Source organism: Pseudophryne corroboree, chromosome 6, assembly GCF_028390025.1.
Source record: "Pseudophryne corroboree isolate aPseCor3 chromosome 6, aPseCor3.hap2, whole genome shotgun sequence".
NCBI classification, from domain to species: Eukaryota; Metazoa; Chordata; class Amphibia; order Anura; family Myobatrachidae; genus Pseudophryne; species Pseudophryne corroboree.
In genome coordinates, this window is record NC_086449.1 from 596,291,226 (window position 1) to 596,312,642 (window position 21,417).

The window sequence follows — 21,417 nt, forward strand, 5'->3', positions numbered from 1 at the left end:
GGAACCACATTTTATGCCAAGACCCCTTGGTTGCTATAAATGTCCACGATGCACCACTTGTAACCATATGATTACAGGTAGTTGCTTTAAACATCCACACACCAATCGTAGTTTCCAGATCAAGTTTGCACTATCATGCCTTTCCACCCATGTAGTCTACATTATAATCTGCCCATGCAACAAGTACTACGTGGGCAAAACAACACGGACAGTACGTGAACGTATGGCCCTACATCGTTCAGCAATCACCAAAGCCTTAAAGACCAAGGTGGCCGAACAACCTGTGGCCCGTCACTTTCTTTCTGCAGGCCACACTTTAGCGCAATTAAAACATATTCTGATTGATCACACACCAGTGTCCATTAGAGGAGGTGATCGTGACGGTAAACTGCTCAAGTGTGAGAGCAGGTGGATTCACGTTTTAAATACTGTAGCCCCTCATGGATTGAACGAGAGACTTAACTGGAATGTATTTCGTTGATAGCCGTGTAGTGAGGCTTATCAGTGACTTGCACCCTAAATATGCCAGCCCATGAAACTGTTCCATCTAGTAATGCCTTACATGCTGCAGCTTTGGCCTGTTGTAATCATCCGCTGTTCACCATATGCATACTTCACAGTAGTGACTTTTCTCTTAGCAAACCCGATTAACGATCATCACCATATTTGTTTACTTGTCATTTATTCACTACTGTATCTTGTTTGTGTGTTTTGTATGCAGGCGCCCGCGGTGAGGGCCGGGGAGATTAATCAGAGGTTTCCTGCAGTTGGCACCAGCAAATAGACGCGTCGCCAGGGCAACGGGACGCGTTGCTAAGGTAACCAAAGCGGATACTGTCTGACGTCACCGGACGTGACGCACCCGCAACTTCGGCTGGCGGAAGCGCGCGCCGGACCCGGCTCTCCCGTGGCGGTGACTTCTCCCTTATTTAGGTGAGTGTAAATTATTTGTATTGTTTGTTTCACTTGTATATGCCTGCCTTGAAAACGGTGCATGGCACCGAAACGTCGGCTTCACATGGCATTTTTATGATGGATTTGATCCAATAAATAGCACTTTTTTCATCTTCCTATACGAGTGCCGCAGTCCTTCCATTTGCTATATATATATATATATATATATATATATATATAATACATTTTTTGTTTTTTATTTACTTATCTTTTTTCAGTTACATTTTTTGCTTTTGTTTTTTTTTTCACTGGAGTTGCACCCCTGGGTAGACACGGCATGGACAAAGCACCCCTGGATGGACAACACTGCAGAACCCCTGGTTGGACAACACTGCACCCCTGGATGGACACAGCATGGATAGAGCACCCCTGGATGTACAACACTGCAGCACCCCGGGTTGGACAACACTGCACCCCTGGATGGACACAGCATGGACAGAGCACCCCTGGATATACAACCCCTGGCCTTTGATGGACAACACTGCAACACTCTTGGGTGAACAACACTGCAGCACCCCTGAATGGACACAGCATGGAAACATTCACTCACTACAACCTCCACAGCCAGAGTTAAGATTGCATGATCACCGGGGGCCTTATATAGAATCCAAAACCCACAGAATCTAACAGCAGGAGGATGACTTTTTGCCTTGATTTAGGATTAGTCAGATAGGAAAACCTGAGCCAGACTCGGATCTCGCCTTGGATTGCAGTGTTCAGATGGGTCCAGATCTCGGAAAACCCTCTAGTTACAACTATTCCAATTAAGTAAATTCAAGAAATGATTTGCACTGGTCTGTCATGCAAATAATTAAATACATGTACATCTATTTTACTAGTACATCATGGTACATGTGTGGTGTATATAGTTCCTATTGCTGTATATGTGTTCTGGTGGAAGGTTACAACTGATCTTATTTTGTGTTTTTATTAGTTGGCATATGAATCTCTTTCTGTGTTCTTTGGTTTCCTGTAGTTCTTCAGTAAAGAAGCATGCAACACTCACTGTGTCCTGGTTACATAAAAAAACTCTTATTGAAATATAAGTCACAGATTTAACACTGGCGTCGAGGATTAACCTCTTCTTCTGCATTGTTCCAGGGATCAGTGGAGCCCCAGTGGGTTGACACAGCACAATTGAGGGGTGCAAAAAGGAGCAACTCATTCAGACTGCCAGTACCACCTAACCTGAATTAAAGGAGCACGTGAGTTATAGCTTTAATTTTCGAATTAGGGACAAAGTATAAAGGAAAAATTTCAGGATATATTGGCACAATAGCTGCATTTGAAGGTACTATAGAGGACTGGGCTACATATATTGAGAGAGTGGACTTGTACCGTTCTGCTAATTCAGTGCAAGGAGACAAGAAGGTACCAGTCTTACTTAGTGTAATCGGTGCCCAAACATACATTTTTCTGAAGAGTTTAATAGCACCTGAGAAGCCTGCCAACAAGTCATTCACTGACATTGTGGACATTTTACAAAAGCCCTTAAACCCTAAACCATTAGTGATTGCTGAAAGATTCAGGTTTCACCGAAGGGATCAATCTCTAATACCCCTTTCACATCGCTCTAAAAACCCGGTATCGACACGGCATATTGCCGTGTCGAAACGGGTCCGTGTGCGATGTTAAAGGTCCTTTGGTGAATTAGCGGGTCGTCTGACCCGGTAATTCAACCCGGTAAAAAAGAAGGGTTATTACCGGGTTGATTACCGGGTCAGGCGCAGTGTGAATGGGAGCCGTTCCGATGCGACACGGCTCCCATTCACAGTATAGGCAGAGGCGGCGCAGGAGATGAGCTCATCTCCCGGCACCGCCTCCACCCCCGCCCCTGCTGCTGTGCCCTCCGATGCTATGGCAACCGACCCGGTATATTGCCGGGTCGGAAAGCCAGCAACGGAGCGCAAATGCTGGATCCCACCCGGTAAGTACACGTTTCTCTTACCGGGTAGGATCCGGCATTTGCGATGTGAAAGCAGCATAAGTGAAAGCATTTCTAAATACATTGCAGAGCTGAGGAAGTTATCTGAACACTGTGCATTTGTAGCAGGTTTATCAGATGCCCTAAGAGACCGTTTAGTTTGTGGGATGAAAAGTGCAAGTATACAAAAGAAATTGCTGGCTGAGCCTGACCTAACCTTAGAATGAGCACTGTCCATAGCTATTTCAATGGAGACTGCAACCAGAGATGCATCAGAATCGCAACAAAAGGGACCAGAATGTACCCCTAATCCAGTTCATTGGTATCAGAGACAGTCCTGTGTTTGTTGTGGGAAGTCCTCACATTATGCCAGTCAGTGCTGGTTTAAAGACAAAAGTGTGTAGAAAATGCAAGAAAAGAGGCCATATTGAAAGGGTGTGCCAGTCAAGGGAAATACCAAACCCACTTGCAAATATCCAAAGTTACCAGGAGAAATACACAACATCCCAGGTGCATAAGGTAGCCGACAATGAGTCAGACTCTACTGATAGTACTGGTACAAAAAAAGGGTTATGCAGCCAAGAGATGCACTCTATGATGGCAAAAGAGTGTCAAGTGATTTGGGTCACTTTGGAAGTAGCAGGTATTGACTTAAAAATGTAATTAGACACAGGCTCTGCTCTGTCAGTGCTAAATACAAGTGATTACAAACGCCTGTTTGCTGCCATTCCTTTAACCACTTAACTGGCATGGTTAGATCTCATGTAAGTTTTGTAAAGCTCGCACAGTACCTTATGCTATCCGAACAGCAGTTGAGGAGGAACTACGGAAACTGGAAGACTCTGGTATACTCTCCCCAGTGGAATGGAGTGAATGGACTATGCCCATAGTTACGATAGTAAAGAAAGACAAACTGTACAGTATCCTTTGCCTAAAATAGAGGACATCTTTGCAGCTCTCTCAGGGGGCGACCGCTACTCCAAAATTGACCTAGCACAAACGTACTTGCAAATGGAAATTGAGGAGGAATCTAAGAAATATTTAATCATCAATAATCACAAAGGTTTATTACAATATAACCGTTTTGTGTTTGGACTATCTTCTGCCCCAGCATTATGGCAGAGAGCAATGGATCAAGTCCTACAAGGAATACCAGGTACGCAGTGTTACCTGGATGAAATAATTGTAACAGGCAGAGATAATGTGGACTATTTAAAAAATTGTTAAAGAGTATTAACCCGACTACAGGAATATGGACTCAGAGTAAATAAAGATAAATGTGCATTTTTCCAAGAAAGCATTTCATATTGTGGACATGGGACGATAGAGAAGGCCTGCACAAATCAAATGATAAAATTGAGGCAGTACTACAAGCACCCCAGCCCCAGTCTGTGTTACAACTGAGATTTTACCTGGGCCTAGTTAATTATTATCACAAGTTCTTACCAGACCTATCCACACACTACACCCGCTAAATACCCTACTACAGAAAAATGCGCAATGGAAGTGGATAAAAGACCGTGAGAAAGCATTCTCAGAAACAAAAAGAATGACTACATCTGATAAAGTCCTTACTCATTTATATACAAAACTACCCATCAGGCTGGCATGTGATGCCTCACCGTACGGCATTGGAGCAGTGTTATCACATCAACTGAGAGATGGTAGTGAGATACCAATAGCGTTTGCTTCACGGTCTTTGAGAGTGGTAGAGAAGAATTATGCTCAAATTGACTGAGAGGCCTTAAGTGAGTAAAGGAATTTCATACATTTTTGTATGGGCAAAGGTTAACATTAATTACGGATCATCAACCATTGGTATCAATTTTTAACCCCCACAAGGGAGTTCCAGCCATGACTGCTGCTCGGCTTCAACGTTGGTCATTATTCCTGGGTCCTCACACATACGACATTGAGTTTAAATGAACAAAACTACACGGCAACGCTGACGGTCTATAGTGTTCTCCCTTGCCCCAAAGTGAGGAGGACAGTGATGGAGACCCCCTTGAAGTATATCACAATATTTTGATGGAACAGCTACCTATTACCAATGCTATGATCAATCGGGAAACAAGGAAAGACCTGGTACTATCAAAAGTAATGGACTTAACTCTCAAAGGTTGGCCTCAACATGGTGATGCTCAATATTACAGGTTTTTGGGCAGTAGAGATCAGCTTTCTGTCTGTCAAGGAACTCTATTGTTTGGGTCCCAAGTGGTAATGCCACCTAAACTGCGAGACAGAGTTTTAGAAAATTTGCATGAGGGTCACCTAGGCACAGTAAAAATGAAGAATCTATGCTATGCTATGTGTGGTGGCCAGGAATCAATGGTCAAATCGAAACTTTGACAAAAGGATGTGAAGGATGTCAAAGAGTTCAAAATTCACCACCTTTAGCCTCATTACACCCATGGGAATGGCCATCATCTCCATGGCAGCGGGTACATATTGACTTTGCTAGTCCATTCATGGATTGTATGTTTCTTATTGCAGTGGACGCTCATTCAAAATGGCCAGAGGTAATAAAGATGAAATCCATTACTTCTGAGAGAACAATTGCTGTGCTACGAACCACCTTTACCAGAAATGGTCTACCGGAGCAAGTGTGCAGCGACAATGGCCCACAGTTTGTATCCATGGAATTCAAAAAGTTCATGCAAGACAATGGAAGTAAACATTTTACATCAGCTCCACCCCATCCAGTCACTAACGGTTTGGCTGAGAGATTTGTCCAAACATTCAAAAAAGCTATCAAGTCCATGCACCATGAACATCTACCTTTGCAACACAAGATTGACAACTTCCTGTTTATATATCGTAGGACTGAGCACTCCACTACTGGTCAGCCTCCTGCGGTGCTCTTCATGCAATGGAACTTGCGGTCTCTGTGAGACTTGATAAAACCTGATGTGAGGTAGAAGGTACATAACAGTTTCAATCTGTTTATCAGAACCCTACTGGTACTTCCACATAGGTCAAGAGCTTGTCCGTGATAACAGAGAAGACAAATGGCAACTGGTAATAGTTTCTTCCAAATCTGGCCCTCTGATGTACGTGATTGGAGTTGGAGGAGAATTGTGGCGTCGCCACATAGGTGGTCATTCCGAGTTGTTTGCTCGGTAAATTTTTTCGCATCGCAGCGATTTTCCGCTTAGTGCGCATGCGCAATGTCCGCAGTGCGACTGCGCCAAGTAAATTTGCTATGCAGTTAGGTATTTTACTCACGGCTTTTTCATCGTTCTGCTGATCGTAATGTGATTGACAGGAAGTGGGTGTTTCTGGGCGGAAACAGGCCGTTTTATGGGTGTGTGCGAAAAAACGCTACCGTTTCTGGGAAAAACGCGGGAGTGGCTGGAGAAACGGAGGAGTGTCTGGGCGAACGCTGGGTGTGTTTGTGACGTCAAACCAGGAACGACAAGCACTGAAATGATCGCACTGGCAGAGTAAGTATCGAGCTACTCAGAAACTGCACAGAGATGTCTTATCGCAATATTGCGAATCTTTCGTTCGCAATTTTAAGAAGCTAAGATTCACTCCCAGTAGGCGGCGGCTTAGCGTGAGTAAATCTGCTAAAAGCAGCTTGCGAGCGAACAACTCGGAATGAGGCCATAGATCAAATAATTGAAGCTGGGAGCCAAACTGACTGTTGGACATAGCCAAGCCAGTGATGTGGGGGTTTATGTATACCCCTCTGGAACTGCTAGAGACTGTCCCTGACACTGTGGAGGAAATGTACCCCTCTGGGTCAGATACAGAGACTGTTCCCAAACATGCTAGGAGTCACCTAAGCATGAGGTTCCCTTAGTAACAACTGATCCTGAACCTTCTAGTGTGATTTCGGTGAAGCAGTCAGTCACTCTGGGAGTTAAACATCGTTATCCAGATAGAGTGCGTAAGGCCCCCCTCAAAGGATCGATTTATAGCCTTCAGGGGTAACGTATACATTGCATAGTGCTAACCTTTTTCATGTCTACATTTATCTGAGTTGGGAGGAGTGTGTTGTATATAGTTCCCATTGCTGTATATCTGTTCTGGTGGAAGGTTACAACGGATCTAATTTTGTGTTTGTATTAGTTGGCATATGAATCTCTTTCTGTGTTCTTTGGTTTCCTGTAGTTCTCCAGTAAAGAAGCATGCAACACTCTCTGTGTCCTGGTTACATAAATAAACTCTTATTGAAATATAAGTCACAGATTTAACACTGGCGTCGAGGATTAAACTCTTCTTCTGCATTGTTCCAGGGATCAGTGAAATATAAGTCACAGATTTAACAACATGCATCTCCCATTTCATATATCATCTGAAGAGTAATGGTGGGAATAATTTGACAACTGGGATTGGTGGCACGAACAATAAGAAACTGTGACAAAATTTATTTTTTGCATTATGCCCATATTTTTCTCTTTAAAACTTGTAGTATAACAATGATTTGATAAACACATAAAGTTATGCTTAGAATGAAATTTATTAAGAAGTAAATCACAGCATAAAAATCAGAAGAACTAATTTATCTACATAAAATAATTAAAAGACAGTCTGCTGATTAATATGATAGAGATGCAGGTTCATGTGTATGATTAGATCATGCTCCTGCCAGGCAACTGGGTTTCACTGATGCGCAGAACCTGCAACAAATGTAAAACTACTGATTAGTTGCTGAATCTTGCAATATTACAGACAGATAATTGTACAGATGGAGTTTGTTCCTTTGTACTGATGGTTACCCCACTATGGAAGATTGGGGAAACTATGGGATAGTTTGGTTATACACAGGACCTCACATTATGCAGAGTAGCAAGATGACATCCCAGTTTCTGCTCTCCATATTGGGCAGCATCATAGTGTCACTATGCAAGTCTAACATTGCCAAAACTTACCATGTGGAGATGCAGACCAATTGGGAAAGACTCATGTGTAAACACTCTAGACTTATTTGGCCTGATTTCTTCAAATCAGTAACAATGTAATTCAGAGTAGTATGCAAATATGATCCTTTGTGGATTACTCCATCAGCGGGTGGAATGCACATGTAGAGGGTCCTATGTTGTAACTGGCATTGTTTCCAAGTTGAAGCATCCTTGGCATACATGCTCCCTACATGTCCAACCTCTTCTGCCTTCATACTCCCTCCCACCCACTACGGTCGGCCAATGACCGTCGCCTCTCCTCTGCCTTGGTCACTGCTTCCCATGCTCGAGTTCGAGATTTTGCCCGTGCTGCACCCCTTCAGTGGAACGTATTCCCCTGCTCCATTAGACTCTCCCCGACCTTGCAAAGCTTCAAACGGGCACTAAAAACCCACCTACTGTATTCATCAAACATTCCCTTCCGATGCATAACCTAGTCCTGAGGCTGCTCCTCCACCCCCGTCTCATGCCTTGAACATCTCTGCTTTGCTTACATACTGCCATCAGGCTTCCTCCCGCTTGCTTGCACCTCATGTCATCTGTCTGTCGCCCGTTCCCACTAGATTGTTATCTCTTCAGCGCAGGACCCACTTTCCTCTTGTTGTCAAAGCCCTCTTCTCGACACATTCGACTCGCAGCTCTCTCCTACTCAGCGACCATCTTTACCCGCTTTTTCTCCTGCTGGTAAAGGCTCATCTCTATCTATGGCCGCCAACCCCAAGTAGTACGATGATCACTCACTCGCTACTTACATCTTAGCTGTATTATATTTTGAGAATTGTAGTGCTCTTTGTTACCTGTACTCTATTTTTGTTATTTATTTACTGTAATGCTAAGTTTTGTCTCCGTGTACTGTCTTTTGTACGGCGTTATGAAACACTTGGGGCGCCTTATAAATAATGTCATAATAATAATAATAATAATAATAAGACTGTGGCCATTTGGCAGGCTGAGCTGGGGTGGTGACAGGGACCGTAGTAAAACCAGGAGGGCCTGTTGTAGACATGGCTAGACTAGGGTCTGAGTCGGGAGGCACAGATTTCCTGGCTCCAACAGAGTGAATACATCGGCCATGATGCATATCTTCAGGGTTACTCAGATGCCCAGTGTTTTTGCACAGTGATCTGGAGCTGCACCCTTGGATGCAGCAGCGGATCACAGCAGCATGGAGGAGATATCTATATACACAAGACGCCTCCTGCAGCTATAGCACATTTACATACAGCAGATAGAAAGATACACCTGGCTGACCAGTCTCTCCCATTTGCAGTCCCAACTCTTTTGAGCTCTGGTGTCAATGTGATAGTTAACATACTGTAGACTACAAGCTCCATTTGGGTAAGAACTGATGTGAAGGACTTAAATAGTTGTTTGGACTATTGTATAGGTGTTTATGTCAAACACTCATGCCTACACACAAAAATAAAAAGGCTGATCACCCCGATTACTGGCAAACTGGCCTAAAACTTGTATAATGTGTACCTAGCTTAAGCTGCAAGTGGAGATGCAGCTGAGGTGTAAACAGGCTTGGACTGGCCCACAGGGGTACAGGGGAAAGCACCGGTGGGCCCACTGCCTGGGTCCCCACCTCCTGCTCTAAGGATCAGGTTCCAGTCTGTGCACTAGAATTATACGTCATATATATGTTACCTTATACTGGACTATGATGTATTTTCTACAGTGCATTGCTGTTATTAACCTGTTATTAATCTTGTACATTATCATGCATGCCGCAGCTGAATTTACTGTATATATTTATGAAGGGGCCCAAAACGCTGCACTCTGTAATGGTTAGTCAAACCAATAAAGTGGCAGACCACACCCACTCTGCAGACTGGCCACACCCCAAACATGGGCCCCTATCACTCCATTTGTCCGGTGGTCCCTACATGCCAGTCCGACACTGGGTGTAAATAACTGTAAACTGCCCATGGTTAATCAACGTGGCATATGTAGACGCAGTTGCTAGAGATTGTGGATCGGCCACAGAGCAGAGATGCATGCAACTCAGGAGTCTAGCCCAATAAAGGCAGGATCCTGTATATGTCTCTCAGCAGCACCAGGCATAAGTACACTATGTGCACACATCCCTGTGATCATCCTGTCTGTGAGAAGAGAGAGACTGACCCCGGCAAGTTAAAGGCATGTGGTATTGCAGCTGCCCAGGCACATGTACCTGCTGCTATAGTGCATGATGGGGGAGGCTCAGCAACAGCAGGGTGCAGTAACTAGTGTAAGGTGACCTGCAGGAAGATGAAATGTGTAAGATAAGCGATAGTTGTGCAGTGTATGGAGGTGTGCTGATTATCAGGCTGTCACTCTCTCCTTGTCAATCCGCTGTATTGTCTGCATCGGGCAGTATATGGATATATTGCTGCTATAAAATAAAAGCCTGGCTGCTATGGAGTGTTTACAGACTTTTACTTGTAAATCATTTTTAGAATTGTTGACCTGATTGCTTTGAAATGTAAGAATTTCTACAGAATTATTGCTTAATCCCTCAGTTTGACATTCTTGATTCCTTTATATAAAATAGCCTATGTCTGACCATATCAGTCTTAAAGGCCAAATAACATAGTATCACTGCATGTTTTTTTTCTTCCCATTTCCCTCTTATGGGCAGAGAGAAGTAACTGCAGGATTGGTCACACAATCTGTTCCCCTATGTAATGTGTATGGGGTTATTTAGTTAGATCTGTGAGCCCCAAAGCAGCAATTACAACTCATTCCTACTAGCATGCATATTCATTTTTTTTTTAGGGGGGGTTATATTTGTGAGCACAACATTATGGCAGGAGGCATGGATGTCTTTCTAGGTCTCACCAGGTTGAAGACTGTCTCCACCAAGTCTCTTGTGCTCACCTCCCCAACCTCCAGCAGCCCACTAAGCACTTTGAGCTTTATATGAATGCTGCTCTGCTGTACTCATCTCACCAGGGGACTGTGGGGGCAGATGGGTGCTTGGATTGGGCTGGGCCTCCAACTGATTCCGCAGACCGGAAACTCCTTCCTCTGTGAGGTGCGCCAGTATCAGCAGCCCATCTCACCCACTGCAGCATCCTAGGAAGTGGTCACTGCTCCTTTCTTCTCCAACCCCCTTGCCCTGCCATTGGTGCCTGTCACTGCTGCCCTGCACTCTACTGGCTGCCAGGATAGCAATCCTTTTGGTATGGCTTGTCCATGGCACTTGGGCTCAAGTTATACACAGGGGTGGTCTTCAGGTTGTCGGCGGCTGGGCTCCCGGCGACCACCATACCGGCGCAGGAATCCCGACCGACATCTTTTCTCCCTCTTGAGGGTCCACGACCCCCCTGAAGGAAGAATAGATAGCATGGTGACCTAGCTCAGCTGCACGTATGCCGGCGGTCGGGATTCCGGCGCCAGTATGCTGGTCGACAGGACCCCGACCACCAGCAAACCATACTACACCCATCCACAGCAGCGGTGGACTGAGAGACTGCCCGGAGCTGAAACAAGATTAGTAAGTGGGCATGGCAGTTCCTGCATGTTACGGGGGGCAATCACCCTCATCACCTTCCTCTAGATCCGCCAGTGGGCAGGAGTGGAAAAATGCTGCAAAATAAGAATGCTTTAAAAATAGAAGTTTTAATAGTTTATTTTTGTCAATTAAAATGCAAAATGAATGAACAGGAGAGAAATCTAAATCAAATCAATATTTGGTGTGAGCACCCTTTTCCTTCAAAACAGCATAAATTATTTTAAGTACACTTTCACGCAGTTTTTGAAGGAACTCGACAAGGTAGTTTTTCCAAACATCTTGCAGAACTAACCTCAGATCTTCTGTGGATTTTCTCAAATCCTTCTATTTTTTCATATAATCCCAGACAGACTCGATGATGTTGAGATCAGGACTCTATGGGGGCCTTATCATCACTTCTAGGACTCCTTGTTCTTTATTCTGAACTTAGTGACATTGGCTGTATATTTTGGGTCATTGTCCTGCTGAAGAATAAATTTGGAGCCAAGCAAACACGTCCCTGTTGATATTGCATGATGGATAAGTACTTGCCTGTATTTTTCAGCATGGACATTAATCTTGACCAAATCCCCAACTCCATTTGCTGAAATGCAGCCTCAAACTTGCAAGGAACCTCCAACATGCTTCACTGTTGCCTGCGGACACTCATTATTGTACTGCTCTAAAGCCCTTCGGTGAACAAACTGCCTCCTCTTACAGCCAAATGTTTCACAATTTGACTCACCAGTCCTGAGCACCTGCTGCCATTTTTCTGCACCCCAGTTTCTATCACTTCATGCATAGTTGAGTCATTTGGCCTTGTTTCCACATCAAAAGTATAGCTTTTTGGCTGCAATCCTTCCATGAAGACTACTTCTAGCCAGATTTCTCCAAACAGTAGATGAGTGTACCTGGGTTCCACTGTTTTCTGCCAGTTCTGAGCTGATAACATTTCTGGACATCTTCCGATTTTGAAGGGAAGTAAGAATAATATGTCTTTCACATGCACTGCATCTAAAGTCCGCAACGTTACCTGCTTCTTTGTGCTTCAATGCCTAGAAATACAGGCAGGTACTTATCCCTCACACAATACCATCAGGGAGGAATCTGATTGGCTCCAAATTGATTGTGCAGCAGGACAGTGACCGGAAACATACAGTCAATGTCATTAAGAACTATCTTTAGCGTAAAGATGAACAAGGAGTCTGGGAAGTGATGAGATGCCCCCCACAAAGCCCTGTTCTCAACATAGTCGAGTCTGTAAAAGATTACAGTGCATCTGGAAAGTAATCACAGCGCTTCACTTTTTCCACAGTATGTTACAGCTTTATTTGAAAATGGAATAAATTATTTTTTCCCCTCAAAATTCTACAGACAATACCCCATAATGACAACATGAAAAAAGTTTTAGTTTTTTTTAGATTTTTGCAAATTTATTAAAAATAAAAAACTAAGAAATCACATGTACATAAGTATTCACAGCCTTTGCCATGAAGCTCAAAATTGTGCTCAGGTGCATCCTGTTTCCACTGTTCATCCTTGAGATGTTCCTATACCTTAATTGGGGTCCACCTATGGTAAATTCAGTTGATTGGGCATGATTTGGAAATGCACTCGCCTGTCTATATTAGAGATGTGCACCGGAAATTTTTCGGGTTTTGTGTTTTGGTTTTGGATTCAGTTCCGCGGCCGTGTTTTGGATTCGGACGTGTTTTGGCAAAACCTCCCTGAATTTTTTTTGTCGGATTCGTGTGTGTTTTGGATTTGGGTGTTTTTTTTTTCAAAAAACCCTCAAAAAAAGCTTAAATCATAGAATTTGGGGGTAATGTTGATCCTATAGTATTATTAACCTCAATAACCATAATTTTCACTCATTTCCAGTCTATTCTGAACACTGAACACCTCACAATATTATTTTTAGTCCTAAAATTTGCACCGAGGTCGCTGGATGACTAAGCTAAGCGACCCAAGAGGGCGGCACAAACACCTGGCACTGCAGTGGCAGACAGGATGGCACTTAAAAAAATTGGCCCCAAACAGCATATGATGCAAAGAAAAAAGAGGTGCACTGTGGTCGCTGGACGGATAAGCTAAGCGACACAAACACCTCAATATCACAGGAATTATTCATTCTAATCAATGGTATTATTGGTCCAAATCACTGGAAAAAAATGACAAAATCACAGGAATTATTCGTTCTAACCAGTGGTACTGTATTATTGATCCAAATCACTGGAAGAAAATGCCAAAATCACTGGAATTATTCATTGTAATCAATGGTATTATTGGTCCAAATCACTGGAAGAAAATGCCAAAATCACTGGAATTATTCATTGTAATCAATGGTATTATTGGTCCAAATCACTTGCAGAAAATGACAAAATCACTGGAATCATTTGGAAAGATCACTGTAATTAATAATTCATTATAAATCACTGATATTAATTGGTAAAATCTCGCTATCGCCTGCCTAGTGAAGTGGAAACTAGATGGGATTTTGTACCGGGGACACAATAACTTCATCAATTGTCTAAATCCCAATGCACTAATGGCGGAAAACGGGCGCACGTCTAACAGCGCACTGATTATACTGAGAACTGATTATACTGATCACTGATTATACTGAGCACTGATTATACTGATCACTGATTATACTGAGCACTGATTTTACTGAGCAATGGGGGTAATTCCAAGTTGATCGCAGCAGGAAATTTTTAGCAGTTGGGCAAAACCATGGGCACTGCAGGGGGGCAGATATAACATGTGCAGAGAGAGTTAGATTTGGGTGGGTTATTTTATTTCTGTGCAGGGTAAATACTGGCTGCTTTATTTTTACACTGCAAATTAGATTGCAGATTGAACTCACCACACCCAAATCTAACTCTTTCTGCACATGTTATATCTGCCTCCCCTGCAGTGCACATGGTTTTGCCCAATTGCTAACAGAATTCCTGCTGCGATCAACTTGGAATTACCCCCAATGATTTTACTGAACACTGATTTTACTGAGCACTGATGATACCATGGAGAACTGACACTGAGCAGCGAGAACAGCACTGGATATTGTACTGTAGTATACTGGTCACCCCAATGCAGCACTGACACTGAGCACAGATATTAAGCACTGATCATGATACTAGAAGTGACACAGAGCAGCAAGATACAGCAATGGCCTACTGTACTGTACTACTATATATACTGGTGGTCACCAAAATGCTGCACTGTATTACTATATACTGCTCAAAACAATGCAGCACAGATATGGATACGTGAAGTGACACGGAGCTGCAAGATACAGCAATGGCCTACTGTACTGTACTACTATATATACTGGTGGTCACCAAAATGCTGCACTGTACTACTATACTGCTCACAAACAATGCAGCACAGATATGGATACTTGAAGTGACACGGAGCTGAAAGATACAGGAATGGCCTACTGTACTGTACTACTATATATATATACTGGTGGTCCCCAAAATGCTGCACTGTACTAATATACTGCTCACAAACAATGCAGCACAGATATGAATACTTGAAGTGACACGGAGCTGAAAGATACAGCATTGGCCTACTGTACTGTACTACTATATATATACTGGTGGTCCCCAAAATGCTGCACTGTACTATTATACTGCTCACAAACAATGCAGCACAGATATGGATACTTGAAGTGACACGGAGCTGCAAGATACAGCAATGGACTATTGCACTGTACAACTATATACTGTTGGTTTCCAAAATCCTGCACTGTACTACTATACTGCTCACAAACAATGCAGCACAGATATGGATACTTGAAGTGACACGGAGCTGCAAGATACAGCAATGGTCTACTGTACTGTACTACTATACTGGTGGTCATCAAAATGCTGCACTGTACTACTATATATAATATATATAGTATATACTGGTCACAAAACAATGCAGCAGATATTGAGCACTGATGGTCAGGATACTGTCTAGGACAGAGTCTGACATGAAGCTGCAAGATACAGCAATGGCCTACTGTACTGTACTACTATAATTATATACTGGTGGTCCCCACAATGCAGCACACTGAGCACAGATATTTGCAGCACACTGAGCACAGATATGGAGCTTTTCAGGCAGAGAACGTAGATATTTGCAGCACACTGAGCACAGATATGGAGCTTTTCAGGCAGAGAACGTAGATATTTGCAGCACACTGAGCACAGATATGGAGCTTTTCAGGCAGAGAACGTAGATATTTGCAGCACACTGAGAACAGATATTTGCAGCACACTGAGCACAGATATTTGCAGCACACTGAGCACAGATATGGAGCTTTTCAGGCAGAGAAAGTAGATATTTGCAGCACACTGAGCACAGATATTTGCAGCACACTGAGCACAGATATGGAGCTTTTCAGGCAGAGAACGTAGCCAAGTCCTCTCCGTTCAATCTCCAATGCACGAGTGAAAATGGCGGCGACGCGCGGCTCTTTATATGGAATACGAATCTCGCGAGAATCCGACAGCGGGATGATGACGTTCGGCCTCGTACGGGTTAACCGAGCAAGACGGGAAGATCCGAGGCTGCCTCGGACCCGTGAAAAACACGTGAAGTTTGGGGGGGTTCGGATCTCGACGAACCGAACCCACTCATCTCTAGTCTATATAAGGTCCCACACTTGACAGTGCATGTCTGAGCACAAACCTAGCATGAAGTAAAAGGAATTGTCTGTAGACCTCCAAGACAAGATTGTCTCGAGGCACAAATCTGGGGAAGGGTACAGAAAGAAAAATATCTGCTGCTGTGAAGGTCCCAATGAGCACAGTGGCCTCCATTATCCGTAAATGAAAGAAGTGCGCAACCACCAGGAATCTTCCTAGAGCTGGCTGGCTGTCTAAACTGAGCAATCGGGGGAGAATGACCCTAGTCAGGGAGGTGAAACCCAATGGTCACTCTGTCAGAGCTACAGCATTACTCTGTGGAGAGAGGAGAACCTTCCAGAAGGACAACTATCTCTGCAGAAATCCACCAATCAGGCTTGTATGATAGAATGGCCAGATGGAAGCCACTCCTTAGTATAAAGCATATGGCTGCCCACCTTGAGTTTGCCAAAATGAATCTGAAGGACTCTCAGACCATGAGAAACAAAAATCTCTGGTCTGATGAGACAAAGATTGAACTCTTTGACGTGAATGCCAGGCGTCATGTTTGGAGGAATCCAGGCACCGTTCATCACCAGGCCAATACCATCCCTACAGTGAAGCATGGTAGTGGCAGCATCATGTTGTGGGGATGTTTTTCAGTGGCAGGAACTGGGAGATTAATTAGGATAGAGGGAAAGATGAATGCAGCAATGTACAGTGACATCCTGGATGAAAACCTGCTCCAGAGTGCTCTTGACCTCAGACTGGGGCTATGGTTCATCTTTTAGCAGGACAACAACCCTAAGCACACAGCCAAGATATTAAAGGAGTGGCTTCAGGAAAACTCTGTGAATGTCCTTGAGTGGCCTAGTCAGACCCCAGACTTGAATCCGACTGAACATCTCTGGAGAGATCTAAAAATGGCTGTGCACCGATGCTTCCCATCCAACCTGATGGAGCTTGAGAGGTGCTGCAAAGAGGAGTGGGTGAAACTGCCCAAAGATAGGGATGCCAAGCCTGTGGCATCCTATTCAAAAAGACTTGAGGCTGTAACTGCTGCCAAAGGTGCATCAACAAAGTATTGAGCAAAGGCTGTAAATACTCATGTACATAATTTCCAAAAAACTTTTTTCAAGTTGTCTTTATGGGGTATTGTGTGTATAATTTCGAGGGAAAAAATGTATTTATTCCATTTTTAATAAGGCTGTAACATAACAAAATGTGGAAAAAGTGAAGCGCTGTGACTACTTCCTGGATGCACTGTACATCCACATAATATCTGTGATTAGTTCTCCAAGATCTTTGGAACAACCTCCCTGCTGAGTTCCTTTAAAAACTGCGTGCAAGTGTACCTAGAATAACTGATGCTGTTTTGAAAGTATGATTTAGATTTCTCTTCTGTTCATTCACTTCGCATTTTGTTAATTGATACAAATAAACTATTAACACTTCTATTTTTGAAAGCATTCTTACTTTGCAGATTTTTTTCTGCCTTAAACATTTGCACAGTACTGTTATATATAAATAAGGTGGCACTCGAGGAACCTTTTACAAATGAAGAATCACATTATACTCAGTACTTGCAAGTTCTTGTAAGTACTGCATGTGATGTGACTGTTCATTTGTAAAAGGGCTAGTGAGTGACACCTTATTGTTTCTATAGATACTGGTATCATCATTACGCAGCAGGGCACCAGGGCAAGCTACTGTTGGGATATGTGGAGTGCCGTTATCAAGAATATGATATATAGATATATAGATATACAGGTTGAGTATCCCATATCCAAATATCCGAAATACGGAATATTCCGAAATACGGACTTTTTTGAGCGAGAGTGAGATAGTGAAACTTTTGTTTTCTGATGGCTCAATGTACACAAACTTTGTTTAATACACACAGTTATTAAAAATATTGTATTAAATGACCTTCAGACTTTGTATATAAGGTGTATATGAAACATAAATGAATTGTGTGAATGTAGACACACTTTGTTTAATGCACAAAGTTATAAAAAAATATTGGCTAAAATGACCTTCAGGCTGTGTGTATAAGGTGTATATGTAACATAAATGCATTCTGTGCTTAGATTTAGGTCTTATTGCCATGATATCTCATTATGGTATGCAATTATTCCAAAATACGGAAAAATCCGATATCCAAAATACCTCTGGTCCCAAGCATTTTGGATAAGGGAGACTCAACCTGTATATACATACATACATATGTATAATCTAAAATTAATAATGAGAATCTCATTATGCCCCAATGACTTTCGTCAAATTCAATCAGAACATCAAAATATAAAAAACATCTAACTAAAATCCCTTAATACTGGCTGACTGATTATTTTGCTAATAGAAACTTGCTGATGAGTTTCTGGTGTTTTTCTTACCTGTGTTCACACACTTAGAGGTAGTGCGTCTTAACATCCTACAGTACGCCGTTTAGGATACCAGTATTTCCACCGGTGTTGCCCAAGGAATTAACAACACCCCCAACGAGGTTCTCTGCAGTATTCCCCAAGCCATACACAATGTTACCAACACCGACGACGAGATTCTCTGCTGTATTCCCCAAGCCAGACATGAGGTTACCACTTACCAACAGTCCCGACAAGGTTCTCTGCAGTATTCCCCCCCAAGTCAGGCACAATACCAACAGTCCCGGTGAGAGTGTTAACAGCACCATCCACCACTGTCAATAGTCTGTTCAGTACAGCATACACAGGCTTATTCTTGTATTTTACTATTATTTCAGTAGGTGAAGTTATTGTACGGTTGCGACTGTCATCCTGAAATACTCCCTTTAAAAAAAATAAAAAAATAAATGTGTGTTGAAGATTAATATATTACAATTTCTTACTGAAAGATAGTATATTTATACAAACTTTTGCATCCACATTTTTATTTTAAGTACCACATCTTAAGATTTGTGCAACCTGAACTCTTGCATTTTAATTGTGCTGGAAGTAAATATGCCTGAAATCATCTCCAAAATATTCACAACGTACAGTATTTTTAAATGAGATAAATCATAAAAGATCTTGGTTACAGCAACTCTTACTGTACTACACTTGCACATCAGTGTCCCTCATCCACCTACAGTATAAGTACAAGGATCCCACTAGTACAAGATAAAAGCAGCTAATTAACATGGAAATCTAAATGGGGCACATTGTACAACACTGGCCAATGGCTGCAAATGTTACTAGACCCAATAATACATGATTAACCTTACTCTGTTCATTAATGTCACTGACCTGGATGTATTCTTTCTTTTGCGTGTTTAATAGACCAAATTTGTATATGATTTAATGGTAGCTACAGTATCTTAGATTCCCGCTTTCTCACATGCCCGTTATTACTTATCTGACCACATCAATTTCTGTTTTGGGCCAGTGAGTTTAGGTATTGTACATTTTTGCAGTTTTGCTTATTTTTTTCAGCTGCCTCTTTCCCTTTTCCTCACATGTTCTGTCTCATCTGTTAAATGGTTCAAGATGTTCTGATTATCTAACAATTTAAATTTTTCCTGTATTTGTGATTTGTCTGTAGTATGCTCCCATATGTTCTCCTATATGTTCTCAATAGTTGAAAGAGGCAAAAAAATAAAATATTTCCTCTAACGCAGAGTAAATTGGAATAGTGGCAGTCAGGGTTCTCTAGGTACCTCCACTACTCACACACAGATCAGAGAGAATATGGTGACAACTGGGCGCATCCACTGACTTTCTGTGGCTTTCTGTGACCGGATGCAGCAGCTACTGACATGCAATTGACATATTCCAATAAGAAACACCAGAAAGTTTGTGAAACCTTCTCTATAGTACATTCAGATCTAGTGACAAAGGGGCAAACAATGTCTGAGTGGTTGAATACTCAGACAATCGGGAAATGGGCAAAGTACTCAGTATGTGAAGCCTCACATCACACACGTGTTAGGAAAAGCGTGTAGCAGTGATGCATACAGTGCAGTGAGGCAGCTTGTTCTGTGCTCTGACTGGACTCATACTACCCACCATCATCAAATGATTTGGTGGTCTCCTGTAGAACTGTAAGTGGTTACAAGAAAGTCTCTTTTTCCACCCTTACTAACAATACTACACTGTAGAAAAGGTTTGGGGAAAAGTACATAATGATGTGCGACATTATAAGCAATTGGTTACATTCACTCATTCTGCATACAGAGTGAATAAAAAAATATATATAATTGTAATTCCATTTTAAAGCTTTTTTTTTATTACCAGATCTTGGTTGACAGATGTAAGTACATTGTCAAAAACTTCACCATTAAGTGCGAACACCATATCCTGTAAGTGAAATAAAAACACAAAGAGTAGTTAATGTAAATACATATTGACAATAGATAATATAATATCATTTGGTACTTTTATTTCCCCGAAAAAAAACAAAAAAAAAAACAACCACATAGAACACAGTGTAAAATTTTATTATCTATAACTGTATCAAGCAGTAATGTAATTATCAAACAAAGAAAATAAGGAGTAGTTGCTATGTTGGTGCACTGAGGAACTAGTAATATAGGTACAGTAGTATACACCACAAAGTCTGTGTCAGAGTACCCTGGAATACTGAATTGGCTTGAATACCCTACAGTATATTATAAGTTCCTGTATTTCAGAGTGTAGAGAAGTGTGTGTTACTCCCTTTTACTATGAATCCAATCATGGCCAGATTAACAATGGTGCGGATGGAGCTCCAGCTCCAGGCCTCCACATAAAAATAGGCCCATCATCATAGCAGCATGATGATCACTAGACACACAGTTGGCCAAACAGTCAGCCATAACTCACAAGTATTACAATTGTTTTTCTAATTTTCTCAGAAATATATGCAATTTTTATATATTTTGTGTACTTAGGGAAACAGTGGAGCTGATAGTGTAGGAGGTGTACACACCCGTGTGGCACTGGCCCCAAACACACACACTCACACACACACACACACACACACACACTTATCACAGCTCCTCTACATCTCACAGTAGGACCTTGAACATTTTCAGTTCCAGGCCCTCGTGACCCTTAATCTGGCCCTGAGTCCAATATTATATTCTTAGTGATTATTGTGCTGTATTTAAATGATGTCTGCCCTAACATGGAAGACTCCTTAAGATGCTATGATGGAGAAGATAGGGCCTTGCACATAATGTATGTAAGGATTAAGCATACTGTATCTATGCACCTTATTTATACTGGTTGAGTCTCACTTATCTAACTATCCAAAATACAGATTATTATGGGCGTGACTGAAACAGTGAAAGCTTTGATTTGGGATGGTTCAATGTACATAAACTTTGATTAATACTAGAGATGAGCGGGTTCGGTTCATCGGAATCCGAACCCGCCCGAACTTCATGCTTTTTTACACGGGTCCGAGCGACTCGGATCTTCCCGCCTTGCTCGGTTAACCCGAGCGCGCCCGAACGTCATCATCCCGCTGTCGGATTCTCGCGAGGCTCGGATTCTATCGCGAGACTCGGATTCTATATAAGGAGCCGCGCGTCGCCGCCAT

At 42.4% G+C, this 21,417-nt stretch overlaps 1 protein-coding gene across 1 annotated transcript in view; it reads right to left on the reverse strand.

Moving 5' to 3' along the window:
- Nucleotides 1–7,335: 7,335 nt before the first annotated feature.
- LOC134935488 (uncharacterized) overlaps nt 7,336–21,417 on the reverse strand; it is a 109,802-nt gene continuing 95,720 nt past the window's right edge. Inside the window, exons 8-10 of the mRNA XM_063930532.1 lie at nt 20,127–20,192; nt 18,485–18,686; nt 7,336–7,503 (exon numbers count right to left, since the gene is read on the reverse strand). Coding sequence (XP_063786602.1) covers nt 7,487–7,503; nt 18,485–18,686; nt 20,127–20,192 — 285 coding nt within the window. The 3' untranslated portion in view covers nt 7,336–7,486. The remainder of the gene's footprint in view (nt 7,504–18,484; nt 18,687–20,126; nt 20,193–21,417) is intronic.